Source organism: Musa acuminata, chromosome BXJ1-7 (assembly GCF_036884655.1).
Source record: "Musa acuminata AAA Group cultivar baxijiao chromosome BXJ1-7, Cavendish_Baxijiao_AAA, whole genome shotgun sequence".
In the NCBI taxonomy this organism is placed as follows: domain Eukaryota; kingdom Viridiplantae; phylum Streptophyta; class Magnoliopsida; order Zingiberales; family Musaceae; genus Musa; species Musa acuminata.
The window spans coordinates 34,858,334-34,879,215 of record NC_088333.1 but is presented as its reverse complement, the minus strand read 5'-3'; the positions used below and the strand labels follow the sequence as shown (position 1 = coordinate 34,879,215).

Below are 20,882 nucleotides of genomic sequence, written 5' to 3'. Positions count from 1 at the left end.
TTATTTACTACAACTAAAAGAACTTTCTTTGACCTATTGCTAATTAATCAAGCTTGGCAAGTCTCATATTGCTCAATTAGATGCAAAGAAAAGGATAGAGAAAAGTATTCCACTGGAACTTCTCTTCCATAAAACCAATTCGATTGTTTAGGACTTCAGGAAAAGGAATTCGAATCTTTTTCCCTTTTCCTTTTCAGTGTCTGGAATTCAAGCAAAAGTTCCTTTTATTTAAGAGACCACAAAAAAATTGCAGAAAACAGGTTTAGGCAAAGTTTTATTTTCATTTTCTGGAGAAAATATCTGAAAAATAAAGAACTTTTTTTCCTAAAAATCTAGAAAATAGTTTTAAAAAAATTCAGCTTTACAACCAGAAGCTCCCTTAAGGAAAAAAACCCATGAACCTTTCCTTGAACCATCCTTTAAGGAAAACAGAAACCAGATATATGATATTCTGATATTCTACAGCTATTATCCAAACTTCAGAAAAGAACACAACCATTCATTAACAGGAAGACTCTTGTGGCTTATATAAAAGCCTTTATTCAGCATTATGTTAGACGGGCTTTAACACTTACCAAACTAGCCCTTTTCTCTCTTTTTTCTTTTTTTGCTTGACTTTCTATCCTTTTATGAAGGAAGATAACTTTTGAAGTCAAGTTACGGGCTTTTATCAGTAGTTCAAAGATTATAAAATATTATTCATATTTTTGTGAATATTAAAATGGAAGAGCGAGGTCGGTTGAGACTTGAGAATACAGGAGAGGGTTTTCTTTAAAATGAATGCCAACATGAATATTTACCCAAAATAATGACCAACAATTGCAAACAGATAAAGCAAAACGATAAGAAAATATAGTCAGTTAGATATAGAGCTTAGTAGCACGAACCATGCATAAAACCAAATGCTTCATAGAAATACTTATATTCACAACCATGGAGCCTATTTAAAATTATAATCTGTCTACCCTGAACCAAATTTAGTATGTTAAGCAGTATACCGGCTTTCTCCCTAACAGAACATTTAAATATCAAGATTATAGTTTTCTACTTTACCAATATTTGCTGATGAAATGAACAAAAATATACAATCAAAGATTACTTCCCGTTTTGGATCTTCTTCTCCTAAGGAAATACAACTCTTTTGCATCTAATAAAAGAAAATAACATACACACATATAAAGATATGTATATACACATATAAACACATTTTGCAAACACCTCCTGCTCTTATCCTTTTAAACCTTGCAACATCTTCAAGCTGAGACCACATACCCATATCCACAGCCACTGCAAGCAAAGATCTAGAGTAGGTTGGAATTTTATACAAAAGCCAACAACCCTATAAATGATGGATAAGTGTGAAGTTTTAGAGCCAGCATAGATGAGTGTCATCTCAAATTCCTCATTCCTTGCCTCCTTTTTTTATTGTTCCATGATAGGTATCTATCCTTGTACATTCCACCATTGTACATTCCTAACTGATACATAAAAGTTAGAAATATTGTAATGATACATAAAATATTAAGATAATATCAACTGTCACACTGGCTAACAGGAGCTACAAATAAGTTAGTTTACAAAAACTAAAGTTCTTAGAATAACTCAAATCTAACTACTACCATACTAACAGGATCTACAGATAAGTTAGCTGAGAAAAACTTTGAAAAAAAACTTAAATCTGAAATCTAATTTTCAAACTCAATGACAAACCAGCTAGAGTAAGAAAAGGCTCTTCCCACAAGTTTAAAAGAGTTTGAAAAAAGACAGATATGCTTTACAACAGAAAACATCTCCTTTACACCAGAAAAAAAAAACAATACAATTTGGACTTTGATTGTGAACTGAACTACACAATATAATTTGCATGTATATATGTATAATTAGGCAATTAGCAAAGGAAAGAAGAAAATTAACAATCGCCCCTGCCAAAATAGAACAATTCTACCATCAACAAAGGAACAAAGACAGAACATCACAATCAACTACAACAATCATAATAATTGGCAGCAAGTAAGAAGCTACATGACGCAATATAAGTAAAGAGGAAAGGTACATACCCGACGCATTGTGGCAACGGCAGACTCCACGATTTCTTCATGTATGATTTCACCCTCAAAATGTTCCTCAAAAGGTTGCTCATCTTCTTCAGGCAACGGCGACGCATTTAAATCCATAGAAATAGACCATAAAACATCCACCTTTCTGGGTTATCGCCTATCAAGAATGAAAGCTTCGCTAACAGATGGACAACAGAGCAAATCATTCTGCTAACGGAACAGTTAATTTGCGATGACATGCACAGAAAACCCACTAAACAACAAGAAAGGCAGCAGAGAAACAAACAATTGAACAAAAGCCCATCGGCAAGAAGAGGAAAAACATGCAGAAAGGAAGCAAGAAAGAGGAAGCAACGAAAGAAGGAAAGTTAAAGACACCCGTTAGGCAGCTGACGACGGAGAATCCGGCTGGGTGGGTCGATCGGAGCACCTGTCTCCTTGCAGGCAAAAGAATCTACAGGACCGAGCAATCGCAGAATTTGGTCGATCAGACGCTTTGCCCTCCGGTCGCTCGCTCGCTCGCTCGCTGAGCCCGAAGACACGACGACCGTGAAAAGCCCTAATTTTGTCGCTAAAAGGCCCGATACCGGTTCGTTCGGGCATTAAAAGATGAGTAAAACGAACTCCCCAACCAAATCGGCCCGGGCCCAATATAGGTTCGAATACGACCGTCGCCCGTTCCGGTCTGGCCCGCAATGAATCGAAGTATAAGAACGTGTTACGTTTATTATCGAAATGATAATTATTTACGGTCAATCGAAACTTAGTATAATAAAATAATAATAATATACCAAATAAGCATGTCTCATGAGCATAGTGAAATATTTTCTACTAATAAATTTAAACCTTTAAAATTGATAAGTGTTATATAATGAATGGTGGTGCAGTTCCATTTAAGTCGAAATTTCATAATTATTATTTTTTTCATCTAATATAAATAAATATTGACTCGAGTCTCAAACAAATATATCAAGCATGCCGATGGCACAAGTTTTATAGGATGATCAAATTTTTATTAAATAATTTAATTTTTAATAAGATTATTTAGTCCCACAGAAGTATAGAAATCAAGGGCTCATAACTTTGTCACATCTCTCTAATCTTCAAAAAATAATTTTGAATTCAAATACTTTGAAATGATAAAACAATTTATCACTTAGGTACAATGATGCAGGACCACCGTTAAAAATATTGTCTTGATCGAACAAAACATTATCTCACATATAATGCTTGAATAATGCTATTTATGATAATAAAAAACCAAAACATTCTTCATATGCACCTAAAATAATAAATAAAATCCAAAACATCAACGCAATCGATCAGATATGGTGCCAATGCTTGCAGTCAGTGTCTAATTTAATCAAATAAAGTGGAAAAAAAAACTCAGATGATAAGTTAAATTATTATGATCTATCGAGCAAATTGATCCGTAACGATCAATCCCATCAGTCATAGTCCAGTAATAGTTCTACGTAACGAACTACATCTAATTTCATTCACGTATAGATTTTTTTGTTGATTTGATTCATTTCATCATACATGATATTATTAGTCGAAACGTCAAGCTTAAATTTACGATATGACATCATAATATTTGTTATATGAGGTAGAAAACATTAATAATTATAGTACAAGGAAACAACATCTCAATTAACTATGGCTCGACGTCGTATTAGTGGTATCTGTAAATATACGTGGCTTATTCCAAATAAACTCCAATTCATCAGTTAAGAATCGCCCTTGATATCCCTACATCTCGATCATCCTACGTGGCAGCTTCAAAACATCCCATTAGTTATACAAATATTATTATATATTAACTTTTGTGGATTTTGATTTATTTAAATATATAGTATAAATTATATATTAAAATTATATATAATTAAATATACAATTATATATTAAATATATAATTATTAACGATTCGTTCTTGGGTCTAAAACCCTAACGGAGGAATCAAATCTCACGAGGAAACATTCGAAGTCGAGCGACTCTCTCCTAAGAAATGTAATCAACAGTGGTTGATGATTGGTGATCGGCAATCGACAATGGCTGATGATGGCAATCGACGACCGACAAGCATCATCTCCCCTTCGATGGTACTCCTCTCTCCATCTGTTCCCTCTTCGCCGTTTCACAATTGGACGGTTTAGTATATTGTGATTGCCCTGTTTGCTATTTACTATGTTTTCCCTCTCAAGACATGCAGTATTAAAGCGATTTCTGAAGAAAACTTATTAATGTGTTGTAGTGGCCCATGCATGCGTTGTTGTGCAGGAATTTGCAGTAATTTATTTGCTTCACGATCAGATTAGTTATTTTGCTTCTGTTGATTTGTCGATGGATTAATCTCCTTATTGGAAAGATGTCTGCATTCAATTCAGAACCAATGGGTTGTTTTATTATCTTCCGCAAATGGCTGTTGATGTTATTCTTATTTGGTTCTGTTTTGCTTCTTAATTATGCATATTCGTGTTTTGATAATTATGTTTGACGTGAATCGTGTAAAGCTATAATGTGTTTTTAAGCTCAAATGCTCCTTGCCGTGAATTCTCTTTGCTGTTTCTTAGCTTCTTTGATTTAGTGTCTAAGCATTTCACCGATTGTTCATGAGGGCGCTAAATGCTCATTTTGGCAACCATTTATCATTTATTTTGGTTATATGGTCGGCAGGATGACCTACATGGTTTATTAAGATAAATCTCAAACGGGGCAGAGAAGGATTAAAAAAAGAAGAGAGTCAGACCTTGAATGGTCTATATTTGGTTTAACAATGTTTGGTTCTCAACAATTATCTGTGGTTGCAGATCACCCTCCAAATGTTTGACTAAATGCATTATTGCAGTTGGATTTCAAACTCAGGTGGTAGTGTATGCCTCTGCTTTTTTTTTTTCTTCTCCCCGGTGCAGTGAAGTGCCTTTTCACAAACAACTTTTTCGGGAAGTTGCGATAGTATTTTCTTTGACCCAGAAAAGCACTACCTTTCTTCCAATTGTATATGATACCAACATCAAGGCTGTTGAAATTGAATGTATGTTCAGATGTTCGATTGGCCATCATGATTCACCCACAAACAAGGAAAAGAGTTTGCATCCTGATCTACCAAATGAAATATTTACATCTGGAACAGTGGTACATTCCTGTACCAAGTATAAAGCTGCTGAATATTCTCTATGGACCATTTTCAATCTTAGACATTATTATGATAGGAGAATGGTACACCTTTCAATAATTTATGCTCTAGCTTGATCTCTCTGTGAACTAGTCTAAATAGTACCGAAAGATATTGATAGGTGCAAAACCAACTCACTTTTGTAACTCGAGGACAAGGCTTTGAGACTTAAATTATTTGGTTTCGTTTCTTTAAAAAAGAAAAACAGAAGGCTTGACCCAAAAAATATATCAGGGCCATTTGTTTCATAATGAAAATCAATATGATTTTTCTTTCAGTTGTAGATCTGTGGAACAAAACTAGTTGACTTTGGTGAATAGAACATAAAATAATACAATAGGAAAAGAGTGAGAAATCTGTACATACGAAGCATGCACATGGACATGGCGACATGTCATTTAAAAAAAACATGATACGGACACAATGAGGACACATGCGTATATATATATATATATATATATATATATACACACACATTTTGCAGTTTACTCAAATTGTTATATTTTAACAATTTAATCAGAAGAAGTACAAAAACCAGATTAACAAAAATAAAAAGATACAATATGTTAACAATTTAGTAAGTTAGATTTGAAAAACTAAAAAAATTAAAATAGGTTAACAATTTAATAAGTAGTAAAAAAACCCAGATTAAAAAACTACAAAATAAAAAATAAAAAACGTTAATAGTATGTTAATAATCAAAATAGGTGTTTTAAAGTGGTATAAAATCTAAACAAAGTTACTAATTTACCTTGCGATGCGTTGAGGAAGAAGCTTTGTTGGATGCCGTTGAGGAAGATTTTTCGTCGGACACCATGGAAGTTGTTGCATGATGGCTGCTGGGTAATGGTGGATGTAGGTGAGGCACTCGGGGCAAAGGGCTCGATGGCATGCGGTAGTAGAGGGGCACCCGAGGCGGGCGCCTGAGAGCGCACGATGGTTGCTAGGTCGCAAGTGGGGCACTTTAGGTGAAGGGCTCGATAGCATGATGATAGCACATGACGGCAGAGGGGTGCTCGAGCTGGATAGCCTAAGAACGCGCAATGATCGTTGGGTTGCAAGTGGGGCGCTCAAGGTCGAGGGCTTTGCTTCATCAAGGAAGAAGGGTTTGCTTCGTTGTGAAATCTCTAGTTTGCTTAGGAGTCGGAGCAGCTACGACCGGTGGGTGGTGGTGGTTTGCGAGGCACTTCGGCTGGGGGCAGAGGCTTCGCCGGTAAGGAAGAAGGGATTGGTCGGGGCAGGACGAAGGTAGTATTTAATGCTAATGATCTATTCATATAAGGTAAGAAAACCTACACTCGAACATTGTATCCAATCAAATTAATTTTTTTTTTAAAAAGATGTGGCTGTATACGTGTTTGACACATGTATGACTGTGTTGGTAACGAATCTGTGTTCAACACGTTGTCACGAATGGTCATCCTGCACCCGCAACATCTTCGTTCAACGAGTCGTTCGTCATTTTTGCGTGCTTGTACAGATACTTAGCAACATGTTTTATCTTGGTTTTGTGTGTGTTTGCTTTGAAAATGTAAGCAAGAACAGTTCGCAGCGTTGTAGTGTGACCACTCACCACGCTGGACAAACTACCCCAAAATGGCTCCATTTTCACGTGTTGTGGCCAGTTTTCTGCAGACCATGGTGCAGCGCAAAACGTCAACCATCTCAGACCCCTGGAATCCCCCGAGTGGCACAGGGGTGGATGGGGCTTCGGGGTAATGTCGGGCATTGATCGGTTTTCACAAGTTCGCATGTTAAGTTGATGGAAACTTGCCAACGTGCCTGACACCCTATGAGTAGTCGTTTGTGGACTTTGGATTGTTCATTTTGTATTTTAAAGTCCGTGTTTTCTCCTTCCTCTCTTTTTTCTCTTGCACACCAAGTGTTTGTTGAATTGCTTATAGAGCTGCCTCTTCGTGAGGTGTCGGGACTTGTCCGCCGCTTGCTTTCGAACTAATCAACTTGCTCTTTTTACAGGTCCTACGGGACCTGAGCAAGGTTGCAACTAGGCTAACCCTTTGCAGGCGAATAACACAAGGGCACTTCATGACTTAGGCAATCCCAGCTAAGTCCGAGAAGTTGACGCAAAGGTGCTTTACGACTTAGGCAACTCCAACTAAGTCCATGACTTTGCCGCAAGAGTGCCTCACAACTTAGGCAATTTCAGTTAAGTCTGTGACATTGTGGTATCAGAGTGGATAAGCAACTCGAGCAGACAGCATAATCTCACCATAGCGAAGCATCATGGCGAATCAAGCAAGATGGGGCAAACCGGACCATTGCCCCAAGTAGCTTAGGTGGGATGCAAGTGCAAACTCGCTCTCATGCTATTGGAGCCGCTTAGGAGGAGTGTGATAGCGAATAAGACGAGCAAGAAGTTGGCTATTCTCCACGAGCAGAGGAGGCATAATTTAGAGCACCAACCGGGAAAAGAAGCCATAAGGAGAAACTTACAGCTGTGGAAACTCACCTTGATGTTCTTGAAGCGAACTTGGAGGAACTCTACTAAGGCCAACGAAGGCTTCTTGGGGTAGAGAGCTCATAAAAAGAAGCTGAATCTCGGATCGACTAGGTTGAGTCCCTAGTCGATCGACTAACGGAAGACACCAAAGACTCCGTGTAACCTCTGCATGAAGTCGTGGTGGAACTCACGTCCAGGGTGATATTACTCACAATGGCTCTTAATGTGAGAGGGAACAACACCCGTGTTACTCCACCATAAAACTTAGGGGGGTGTCAGGGATGCTAAAGAGCTCGAAAATTTCCTGTTTGACATGAAACAAACTTTCGAGTTACGAGGCCCGATTCTGAATATACCAAAATTTCAATAGCAATCATGTATCTAAATGAGATGCAAAACTTTGGTGGCAAACACGTTGGGAAGAGATCCAATAGGGTCGGTGTTGAATTGACACATGTGAGGACTTAAAGCGGGAGTTGAGAACACGGTTCTTACTCAAGAACACGAAGTTCGTCGCAAGAAGGAAGCTGAGATAACACTACCTAAATACTTCCATTCGGGACTATATGAAGCAATTTTCTGCATTGATGCTAGACATACAGGACATGTCCGAGAAGGATAAGCTATTCAGCTTCCTCGATGGCCTGAAGCTATGGGCACAATAGGAACTACATCAAAGGAATGTCACCGATGTGATCGCCCACCTAAATATTCTCGAGGGACAATAGAAAGGCTTCCTGACTTTGTTTCCTCAGAGAACTTGGGGAGGAAGAAACAATCTTCAGGAAATCACCCACCTAAATATTCTCGAAGGAATGAGTTCAGGGAAAAACAAAAGAAAAAGAGTTCCCACAAAGGACCAAGCTCAAAAAGCAAAGCCCCTAAACCTGACGAATGCTTCTTGTGTGGAGGATCACACATAGTGACGGAGTGCCCACAAAAACAAGCATTTAATGCTTTAACAGCTTCAATCCATTCCCCCCAAATGAGACAAGGGCAAGGCCATCACCCTTAGTTCGAGTAGTTCAGAATCCAACAATAATTATGAGGAGTCGCAAGGACCTTGGATGGGAGTAATGCGTTTGTTGAATACATTGCAGGATCAAGTAGGGGAGAACATGAAGACGAAGCCACAGAAGGCAAGGAGCAATGAGCTGATGTATGTAGACATCAAGCTAATTGGCTGAACAACCCATGCAATGGTGGACATGGGCGCTACCCACAATTTCATCGTCGACCGAGAAGTAAGACGACTTGGGCTAAACTTGGAGAAGAACCCAAGTCAGATGAAGGCAGTGAACTTGGAGGCTAAGTGGATCTCCGGGTTGGCAAAGGCGGTGCCCATCAAGATCGCGACATGGAGTGAAAGCAAAATCATGATGATGGTGCCACTGGACAACTTCCAAGTGATTCTCAGAATGGAGTTCATGTATGTGACAAAGTCGGTGCCAATGCTATTTCTAAACTCCTTATGCCTACTAGGAGGTGATGACCCCTATGTGGTTCATGTTTCTCAAGGAAGAATCAAGGATCCACAATGGATATCAGTCTTACAATTGAAGAAGGGGGTATGAAAAGGTGAATTAACTTTTGTGGCCGTTGTAAAGCTGGAGTCAATTGACGGGGAGACCATTCATGAACTTACTGTGGTGGCAAACGTTTTGAAAGAGTTCACAGATGTCATGTCACCTGAGTTGCCAAAAGCTCTACCGCGACGCAAAGGTGTGGATCATCACATCAAGTTGGAGCCGGGAGTGAAGCCTCCAACGAGACTACCATACTGCATGGCCCCTCCCGATTTACAAAGCTCAAGAAGTAGTTAAATGAATTGTTAAGCGGTGGTCTCATCTACGGTTCCGAAGCTTATGGAGCTCCAAACCTCCTCCAAAAGAAACAAGATGGGAACCTCCAATTATGCGTTGAATATCGGGCCCTAAATAATGTGACGGTGAAGAACAAGTATCTCATCTCGCTCATCACGAACTTGTTCGACCAACTGGGCCAAGTAAAGTATTTCTCTAAACTCGACATTCAGTCGAGATATGGCAGGTGCGCATCGCTGAAGGCGACGAAGCGAAGACTAAAGACTACCTATGTGATCGGGTATAGAGTATTCGAGTTCTTGGTGATGCCTTTCGGCTTAACTAATGCTCCGACCATATTTTGCACTCTCATGAACCAACTTTTCAAGGAGTAGTTGGACAAGTTTGTTGTCGTCTACTGAGACAATATCGTTGTTTACAGCCAAACACTTGAAGAGCATGTTGAGCACCTTCGAACAACTTTCAAGGTTCTTAGGGAGAATATTTTGTTTGTGAAAAGGGAGAAGTGCTACTTTGCTAGACGGAGATTTTATTCTTGGGGCACCAAATCAGTGATAGTTCTATTCAAATGGACAAATCAAAGGTGCAATCTATGGTGAAATTGCGAGCCCCAAAGAAGGTACCGAAGCTGAGATCCTTCCTCGGTTTCGTCAACTATTATTGGCGCTTCATAGCTGGTATTTGAAGTGCGTAGCTCTACTGACGGAGTTGCCGAAGAGGGAGCAGCCTTGGCATTGGTCTAATAATTGCGAAGCGGCATTCCAAGAATTAAAGGTTGCTGTGTTGGAAGAACCAGTACTCATATTGTCGGACTATAGGAAGCCCTTCGAAGTCCATACAGATGCTTTATACTTAACTGTTGGCGGAGTACTCATGCAAGAGTGTTGCCCGGTGGCCTACGAGAGTTGCAAGCTCAATGAGACCGAGTGGCAATATCCGGTGCATGAAAAGGAGATGACAACGGTGGTCCACTGTCTATGAGTTTGGCGGCACTACCTTCTCAGATTACGATTTATGCTAAGGACGGACAACATTGCATTTATTTCAAAACTCAAAAGAAACTCTCCCTAAAGCAAGCACGATGGCAGGACTTCCTAGTTGAGTTTGATATGGCAATGGAGTATAAGCCCGGAAGAGCAAATGTCATGGCCGATGCATTGAGCTGGAAAGTGGAGTTAGTGAATGCCATGCAATTGGAAGGCGGAGGCCAAGCAAGTCATTTGCACTCCAACTTCCTTTCCAAGATTAGGGACGGATTATGCAGTGATCCTCAAGCAGTAACCTTAATGCAACTAATCAAAGAGGGAAAGACACGATGATTTTGGGTCTAGGAGGGGTTCATCTACACCAAAGGGAATAGAATTTATGTTCCTCGAGCGGATAATTTGAGGCGTGAACTCTTGATAGTGTGTCACAATTCCCTTTGGGCTGAACATTCGAGCATTCATCGAACGTTGGCTCTTGTGGAGAGGGTCTTTTATTGGCCAAAGATGGGGACTGATGTGAAGGAATATGTTCGAACATGCCTTACTTACCAACAAGATAGAGTAGCGAAAGCCGGTGAGATTTTTGGAGCCGTTGCCTGTACCAAAAAGGCCATGGGAGAGCATTTCCTTGGACTTCATATTAAGTTTGTCGGTAGTAGAGGGACTCAGATCGATACTCATAGTGGTCGATCAGTTTTCAATGCTACATTCATTGCTGCACCCCTACACTGTTCAACAGAGGATGTGGCCAAGTTGATGATGAAGAATATGGTGAAGTATTAGGGAGTTTCTCATAATATCATCAGTGTTCGCGATGCATGTTTCTTTGGATAATTTTGGATCGAGCTATTCAAATTGTTATGGTCTAAGTTATACTTCTCCACAAGCCTCCACCCCTAAATGGATGATCAAATTGAAAAAATAAATTTGCTCATTGAGCAATATCTTCAGCACTACGTGAGTTCTAACCAAAGAGATCGGGTAAAGCAGTTAGGCATAGTTCAATTCTCCTACAACTTACAGCGGAGCTCTGCATCTAACAAAAGCCCCTTCGAGATCATTACGGAACAACTGTCGTTAACTCCTCACACCTTGGCGATTGGTTCTACTGGAAGTAGCTCGTCAGCATATCACTTTGCAATGGAATAGCACCGAAATGCAGATATTGCATGGGCTTACTTGGAGAAGGCGGCCAAAAAGATGAAGAAGTGGGCAGACTTGAGAAGGCCATAGGAGTTTAAAGTTGGTGACTTAGTGTTGGTGAAGCTCCAACTAGCATCGCTCCAATTCTTTTGGCATAAAGTACACAAGAGATTAGTGTGCAAGTATGTAGGACCCTTCCTAATTATCAACAGAGTAGGCAATGTCTCCTACAAGTTGTAGCTGTTAACGTGGCTTAAAATTCACAATGTCTTCCACGTAAGTAACTTGAAAGCCTACTACTCAGATCCGTAAGATGCTTCCCAAAGTGTTCCAACTAGCAGAGCCTCCTAGGAGAAGCGAGTTGAAACCATTTTAGCGAATCGCAAGACAAAGCTACCTAACAGAGCGAAGCTACCGAATACTTGGTGAAGTGGCAAAAGCTTCCTCGAACAGAAACCAGTTGAGAGCCTAAAGATGCCCTAAGACACGAAGAAGCAATCATTAAAGCCTACCAGTAAGTGTCGACGAGGGTGTTGACAGTTTAAGTGGGGGAGAATATCACGAACGTTCGTTGCGCACCCGTAACATCTTCGTTGAACGAGTCGTTTGTCACTTTTGCGTGCTTATATAGATGCTTAGCAGTAAGTTTTGCGTTGGTTTTGTGTGTTTTTGCTTGGAAAAAGTAAGAAAGAATAGTTCGCAACGCTACAGTGCGACCGCTCATCATGCCAGGCAAAATTGCCCCAAAATGGCTGTGTTTTCGCATGTTGCGACTTGTTTTCTATAAACCGTGGTGTGGTGTGAAACGTCAACCATCTCAGACCCCCAAAACCCCTTGGGTGGCACAGGGGTAGATGAGGCTTTAGGGTAGTGTTGGGTGTTGATCGGTTTTCACAAGTTCGCATATTAAGTTGACAGGATCTTGTCATCATGCCTGATACCCGATGAGCAGTCGTTTGTGGACTTGCTACTGTTCATTTTACGTTCTAAAGTCCTTGTTTTCTTCTTTCTCTCTTTTCTCTCTTGTACATCAAGTGTTTGCTGAATTGCTTGTAAAGCTGCCCTTTTCGCGAGATGTCAGGACTTGTCCATCGCTCGCTTTTGAGCTAATCAACTTGCTCCTTTTGCAGGTTCTATGGGACCTGGGTGCTTCATGACTTAGACAATCTCAGATAAGTCCGAAAAGTTGGCGCAATAGTACTTCATAACTTAGGCAACTCCAGCTAAATTCGTGACTTTACCACAAGGGTGCCTCACGACTAGGCAATTTCAGCTAAGTCCATGATAACTTATTGGACACGGTACATCACACGTGTCGAACACAATATGCCACCCAAACCATCATGTTTGTGCTTCCCAGTTGTATATATTTGTACAGTATTAAAATATTTGTTGGACACGGTACACTACGCAAACCATCCTGTCCATGCTTTCCAGCTTTATATAACTGTACAGTATTAAAATAGCCTTAATCAATCTGATGCTCATCTTTTATGGATTTAGTTTGTACTCTATGATATAAAGAGGAGGAACCATAGTAGACAACTGCCTCAAAGCAAAGCACAGTGAAACATTGTGATGGAAGTGGTTCAGTGAGCACAAAAAGTTGATCCTTGACGTGCTTGTGACAGATTTGTAACTGGTGTTTGATGACTTAAAAATTGGCATTTGAGGAGAAATACTTTGCTGTGTGGAGAATAAGTGCAGCACATATTTTTATCCTATGGTGTTTAATTGTAAGTAGTGCTTGATGATTCATAACCTGATGCTTTATCCAGTAGGCCTTAACAAAATTCCTTGATTGTTTACATTTGTTTTGGTTTGGAACTTATTATATTCGGAAGGCTTATGCAAGTCTGACAATGGATCATAAAGCTCTAATTATTATTATTTTTTTTAAAAAGCAAACTCTTGCATTTTATGTGGAGTGCTCTAACTACATATTGATGTGTAATGCAACTAGTTATATGCAAGTTATTTCTTCCTATTAATTTCCTATACAAAACATTTTCTTTTTCCTTTTAATAAATAATTGTTTAAATTTTTTCTAAATTGAAAAATGATTTTTCACTTTTATTTCCTTGATATTGTTTAGTGTGTGTTTCATGTGATTCTCTGATCTGTGCTCAGTTGTTGTTGCTTCAGACATATCTTATGCTTAGAAGGGGAGGAGGAACATGACATCTCTTACTCCAGGGGTACTAATAGTGGTTCTGAAGAACTTAACTACTGACATAAAAATATGTAGAGAATACTGGTCAGTGCTTCTTCAAGTAATCAACATTGTGCCTGCTTTGTCTGGCTCGGAGCTTTAGCCAGACCATGGTTTCTTCATAAAGATCTCCGATCATTCACATTCCACATATGTTTCATTATCTAAAGATGACAATGACCTGAGCTTAATGAACAAGCTTTAGCTTTTGGGCAATTCATCTATATTTACAAAGAAGAGTTGTGGATGCCATCCCATGGGACTCTCCTCCTGCTAGCCTAATCAACCCTGGGAAGGTAATTGACAATATTATAAATCACTTCCATAGAGTTCTAGTTGGCATAGAAGTTTATAGAAAAGTCTTATTTAGGAGAAGGAGCTCTTCTATCGGTACACGTATGAGTAATTAACAAAATTTAAAAGTTGGAAAGTCCAAAAAATGAAAAAGGAACTCATGTCGACAATTTAATTTTCTTTCGTTCTTAATTTTTGATCAAGCATTAAATGTTCAGTTAGACAGCAAGATTTGTGTTAAATCATGCTAGAACATGCCACTTTTTGACTATTTTTATACCATGTCTAGGTTAATTTTTAATTACTTTCAGCTGACACTGTGGATTTTAAATTAGAAACATGGAAGTCTCTTATCAACATGCTAGTGGGATAAACTTAGAGCATCGACAAATCTTTCTCTTAAAGTAATTTCTTATGAGTGATATCTATTTTTCTATCTTTAGCAAAAGTTTGTTTATTCTCACATCTGGACCCTTGTCTTCAATGCCCTGGTACATGTATATCTTTCCTTCACTTCTTTGTTGGTGTCTTTCAGGGAAAAGTCTTGCCTCTTAGATAGTTCCATTGCAATTTCTCCTTAAGTGTAATATAGTTTTTCTGTCATGAAACTTAAGTTACTTCTTCATTGTTTTCTAAACAGGGAATGGTTGAAAGAAAAGAAATAGCTTTTCTAGTAGCAGCTGAGGCCCAAATAGAAGCCACTGCAACTGAGACATTTAGCTGACCCCATTATACAAATAATATTCACCTCTCTTAAGGGAGATTCAGGAATTAGTTATCACCCTCAGCACTTTCTTTAGGGTCTCAATTGAAGGCAGTTTAATAAGATCCATAACTGTTCACTTTTAAAATGTCAGGAATGGGAAATCTTTCTCCTGTTACATGAATCAAATATTTCATTTCAAGACTGGTGCAGCAGCAACTGGAAATGATGCAAGTTTTATTTGTTTCTGTTGCAACTAGAAAGACAATTTTCAACTCTATGCTGTTTCAGTTGCATTGCAGCTGTAAATGGTACGGTCATATTTTGTTTCTTGATACGTGAATTTTTTGTACAACATATACTATATTTGATCCCGCTTTTGGGGTCTTAGTTGTAGCTGTAATACCACTCTGATTTTCTATAGATAGATTCGACTTATTTGTAGGTTATAACTCACAAAGTTAACTCACTGTCTATTTTTGTTCCATTGTGTTTATCTTGGAGGTTGTGTATCACTTTCATTCTTGGGCATCCTATTTTATATTTTTTTATTATCAGCCTAATGCTCGCATCCTATTTTATATTATCTATTGTCGATCTAATGATTTGTTTTTATATAATTGTGTAATTGTGACCACATGTAGGATAAAAAAAGAACATAGAAGAATGTGCTGAAGAATGAAGATGTAAAATTTCATTTTTATATCTTTCATGTAGGATGCAAAGATGATGTTTTTTTTTTATGATATGATGTAGATTTTGTGGTTGTACTAACTCTAATATTGACTTTTGGACAAAATGATGTGGATTTTTTTTAATTGAAATTTTAGTATAATTTTAAAATTATTTAAATTGATAGATTGTCAAAAAAAATATTATTGAGAGGATAATAATGTTATTTTTGTTGACAGTTTGTCACTAACATTATTTTCATCTTAATTTGTGTTAAGTGTTCAAGTATTTGTCACTAAAACTCTTGCCACTAAAGTCTGAGTGATGATTGAAACTTTTTTATCATGGCATTTAGTGATAGAATCATTAATCACCAAATATTGTTGCATATATTATTTCATCAATTTATTTATTTTTAATAACATAATTTAAATGCATTAGTCACAAAAATAAGTCGTCACTAAATTCCATAATTTAGTGACAAGTGTATCTTTTCTAGTCACTAAAACTTTTAACCAAGGGGTTTAGATGGGTGAAAGTTGATGATAGTTTACATTGTCACTAGATTGTTATAATGCATTGCCTTTATCGATCAATTGCATTTGCACATCATATAACTTAGTAAGTATTTCTCTCTTGATCTTTTCGTTCATGTGTACTTGGCATGCATGTATCTTAATTTTTTTAAAATTTCATTGTGTTCATATCGTGTCAGCTTCTTGGCTATCTAATCTAAGACTACTTTTTGGCCAAGAGCAAGCAGTATAAGAAGAAGATGAGAAAGGGAAGATGAAGATGAGAAAGGGAAGAAAGCCTCCATAATCCTTCTCCAACAACAACTGAGATCAACAAGTAAGGATTACTCTTCTTTCAACCAACTTATGATAGAATTCTACAACACAGAACCATCATAAAATCAACAACTTTATCGTCCAACTTCATCTTTGTCAGAATCAACTCCTGCCCTTAGCAAAGAAGGGTGTTGTTAGGATTGGTGAGAGGAGAAAAAATAAAGAACCAACAACAAGCGTTTTGTTGTGATCTGTTCATATTTCTGGTGCCAGAACTTCTGAGCGATTATCGCCCGAGAATTTTTTTTGTTTTAATTCTCTATTTTAAGTACTTTAAATTCATGATATGAGTAGATTAATTCTCCTTTCTAAGTTGTATTTATTGTAGCAAAAGTATAACTCCTTCATCAACTGGATGAATGGATGGATCATTAAAATTGAACCCATACGGATCATCATGCACCTTACTGCTAATAAGGATTAAGAGAGAGAGAGAGAGGAAGGTGGAGTGTTTGGTGGCAATGGGGGCGTGATGGGAGCCTTTTGACTGTAGTTTAATGCAAGAGGGGGGCAATGGAGGCGGAACATCCCCATATAGTTGTGCGGCATTGTGGTATCGAATACTGCAATGCTTTCCCATGGAAATAATGAGTTTGACCACTAGTCTTAGGTTATGAAAATTGTTAATTAAGGTAATTATTATTCGAGTATCATGCGACAACGTTCAACTCTTCTTCGACAAAAGATTACCATATGAAGAACTTCAGTTCCAGATTTGTATGAATCAGGTGATCATGATGATGTGATGATACTACTGTATGGCTCCTGATTAATTAGCAGGAATTGCTTGATGCTAATTGCAGATCCAACAAGGTTAACATTAGGTTGGTGATGGAAGATTATATGGATAGGTACGTCTCCAATTACTACTGCACTCCTTTATGAATAAAAGGGACAAAAAGAAATACCACCTTTCTTGCATTTATTTGGTAGTATTCGGATTAATTTTGGCTTTTATGTGGTAAGTAGTAGCTTGTGGGTTGAGAAAGGGAATTGGTGATTGGTTTGACATGAGAAAGCTACCCAGTACTGCTAAGTTGGCATTCAACATTGCGAGGAAAATGTTGCATGCAAAGAATAGTTATTGTTCATATCATGTTTTTTCTCTGTGCTGTCTTCCGAGGTAGAGATCTTTAGCCGGGAAAGCAGGGGCTATCTATCATTTGGGTTTTTCTTGTTCGTATGTTCTCTCTTACCATCCACAAGAGAATAAACCACCTATAATAGTGGGTAGATGATGTCCGGTGAATTATCATATCTCGAGAGAAAAAAGAAGGAACGGGAGCCTCTTATTGTTTGACACAAACAAAGACCGATTCTGTAAGTAATAAGGATCATCCAAAAACAAAACATACTTGAAGATTTAGCTGCACTGTATATTCTCATCACATTCTTCTGAGAATTCATTTAGAACCCACCCAATAGAATTAAACATTTTGATGTAATGGTAAAATCAAATAATTTTAATCAAGTAAAATATAATTATGAAGCCAATACAAAACCTTCATAGTCAATATTACCAACGACAATCAAACAATGTATGATTTACCAAGAAAAACAGCAGAATCAAATATAAGACACTTCTACGTTCCTCCCTCCACTGCTGTTTATTTGAACATATCTGGACGGTAATTAAACCTCATGGCGTATGCCATATACCTCATCTCATTTGAACTCCTAAATTTTCTTAATGGCAATGAAAATAAAGAAAACCTAAGAAAAATTATTACTTTATAGGAAGACAGTATATATACAATTGGGGTGGGTATAGGACTGGGTAAATTTTCTTCATTAATCTTGTCAATCGTCATGGGTAGCTGCAAAATTACAGAAACCAATTTTCACCTTCACTTGTGCTGAAACTTCTTTGCCCCTGTGATCCTATCTGCATACATTGGAAGCTCCATTGTTTTGAAAATTTCATTCCGGAGAACTTCTTATGATGTTATCATTAATGCTGCACATCACCTCACCTATTGCAGCCAACAGTATATATATATATATATATATATAAGTGTTAATATCATTTGGTATAGCTTTATCTAATTTTATGTGCATGCGCGACCAGGAGTCTTCTTGTGGATCCCAAGAGCATTCAACTATCTTTTATGAAAGGCTCAGGAAGTCATCTTCGCCTATACAAGTTTTCAGAATGATTTTTAAGTTTACAGATTAAGAAAAAAAAGTGCCAACAAAATGATAAGTTACAACTAACAAGGCAAATGTACCTCATAAAGTCCAAATCAAGAGTGCATGCAAAGTTGAAACAAAAGCTTCAGCCAGAAACTAATCCAAGCATATTAGCTAAATTGAATATTATGTTGCTGATTTTAGCACATTATGGCCTTCTAATTTTGTCTATTTGATATAAAATTTAAATACAATATACTAATCAGACTCTATCATGGCTAATGTGCAGTGTGCAGCTACATCGCAGAGCTTATTGAGCATCTATTCAGTTGTACACTTTTTTCGTCACCCTAACAGTTATCCCACTTGGATAAATTTAACGGCTTTATGTGATATTTATTGGGCCCAAATTTTTGATAATTTTTACAAGTATTATATTGAGAAAACAACTACCTTGTGAAAAGGCTTTATCGATATTTAGGAATATACCTTGTCAATTCACATTAGCCTAGATACTTCAAACAGCACCCAAGACAAAATGATAATGCATGAAGTTTTCACCAATGAAGTTTTCCCCAACCCGACAAGCTATTTCTAAGATAAATTATGATGGTCAACATAGATTGCTAAGGAGCAACGGCATCAACAGTACAATACAAATAAACAAATTGCATATTAAGTTCACCAAGCCTTAAATTAAGGCAAATGAAATCCTTTTCCAATAAACCTAGAAGACAACGAAAAACAAAAAAATTGCAAAGAAAGAGGCATTGCCAATAAAGCAAGTAGAAGGTGATAAAAAAAGATACATGGTGGTAAGCTCTATATCACTATTTAGCTAAGTAGTATAAAATGGTAGTACAAGTTTGTAGGACTCTGGAAATATGCCTTACCACATAAATATGAATTACTATACAATTATACTTCTAACTGGCATCTTACTGAAAATGGAGCATTTAAACTTATCAATGATTTACATCACTAGAATTATGCATTATGACACTGATGAAATTCTTCACAGCATGCACAATGGCAGTTGGTAACAGATGCATGCCCGTGTATTACCAGAACACAGCATATTCTATGCCATTAGATCAAAAGACACCGCACAAATGGAAAAAATCTCACTACATTGGGACTTTCTGAACCAAATTCCACTGGGAATTCTACTGCACCATTCAGTACAAAGGATTTGGCAATACAAAGGATTCTACTATAGCAAGAACCTAAACACCAATCCGACTGATATGTATTGCCTGCCAGCCAACCAGAAATTTATGTGGAATGGTGTTTACCTTGCAGCACCAACTTGTATTAAGCTTACAGTCTGATATTTAGTCGGTACTGCCTTTGTACCAGTTGGTGGGCCTATCACGTAGTTTAAAACTCACACTCATTCAAAACTTCCACAGGGAAAGAAGATTTTTCTCTCCAATTAAGGTAAGTTGTTATTAATATTTATTTCATGCAATTACATCTCTTATCAAAATTAGACTTATTTATGCATGAACAAGTAGATCTATCATAGTTCGTAAAATAGACTCTCTTTGCATAATTCTAGCCAATATCTACAACTTGGCCGAATCTTTGTAGATCTAGATCAAATCAGGTAGATGCAGTCTAAATCTACACCAGATCTGCATGGTTCTAGCCTACACACCTTTGCATAATTATCATTCTTGCTTCAGCAAAACCGGACATTTCATGCATTAACTATGTTAATTTGCCTATTTTGTTTTGGTTCACACACAAAATTATTAATGAGTAATCAAATTGATGCATAATCGGCACATTAATTTAGGCTGAGCCAAGAAGCAATAGCCTGGATCTACTTTGATATAATATTCCGAACTCTTCCAAGCTTGTGTCTGTTGCATATAATCTACACATTATGGACCAGTTATCTGGTAAATAGTAAATAATAATTTGCATTTCTTTATTTACATTTGTTATATTTGTGTTTTACTTGTCATATCATGCTTGATTGTGTAAAGATATTCTGTCACCTGCGTGCAGTGTGAATGTATTTTCATTAGTTATTTTTATTTACCTCTTCCACTTTTAAAACCTGCGGGGTGCGGGGTGTTACAATGGTCATCTTTATTGCAGACTAGCTCACGTCAGTGACACTTCGGAACATAATGTCCCACAAAATATGAATCATGTCAACTATTCCAGAAATGTGGATAGTGTAGAACATAGTAGAGAGAAGTAGAGAGAAAACAAGGGAGCATGATAGCAAGAGAGGAGTGAGAGACTATAAGAGCAGAGAAGATGTAACTTTTTCATTCAAATATAAAGTATTTGATCCATTCACAATCCTCACTATCTGTAAGGGTTTAGGGGCCTTAATACAATCAATATAGGTAATGATT

General features: G+C 37.7%; 1 protein-coding gene and 1 long non-coding RNA gene across 6 annotated transcripts in view; one reads left to right on the top strand and one right to left on the bottom strand.

Annotated features, from left to right (window-relative positions):
* The window catches only part of LOC135679096 (uncharacterized), a 35,569-nt gene extending 32,941 nt beyond the window's left edge, over positions 1-2,628 (bottom strand). For both annotated transcript variants that reach the window (XM_065192509.1, XM_065192511.1), the window contains exons 1-2: positions 2,436-2,628; positions 2,058-2,214 (exon numbers count right to left, since the gene is read on the bottom strand). In XM_065192509.1, coding sequence (XP_065048581.1) covers positions 2,058-2,174 — 117 coding nt within the window. In that variant the 5' untranslated portion in view covers positions 2,175-2,214; positions 2,436-2,628. The remainder of the gene's footprint in view (positions 1-2,057; positions 2,215-2,435) is intronic.
* Positions 2,629-3,995: 1,367 nt separating this feature from the next.
* On the top strand, positions 3,996-16,689 carry LOC135679095 (uncharacterized). 4 transcript variants are annotated; one of them, XR_010515164.1, is made up of 5 exons: positions 3,996-4,159; positions 13,791-14,153; positions 14,792-15,165; positions 16,290-16,378; positions 16,478-16,689. It is a non-coding gene; the product is annotated as an uncharacterized LOC135679095 (long non-coding RNA). The 4 variants fall into 4 exon arrangements; XR_010515163.1 differs by having other exon boundaries at positions 16,290-16,689; XR_010515165.1 differs by lacking the exons at positions 13,791-14,153; positions 14,792-15,165.
* Positions 16,690-20,882: the final 4,193 nt, after the last annotated feature.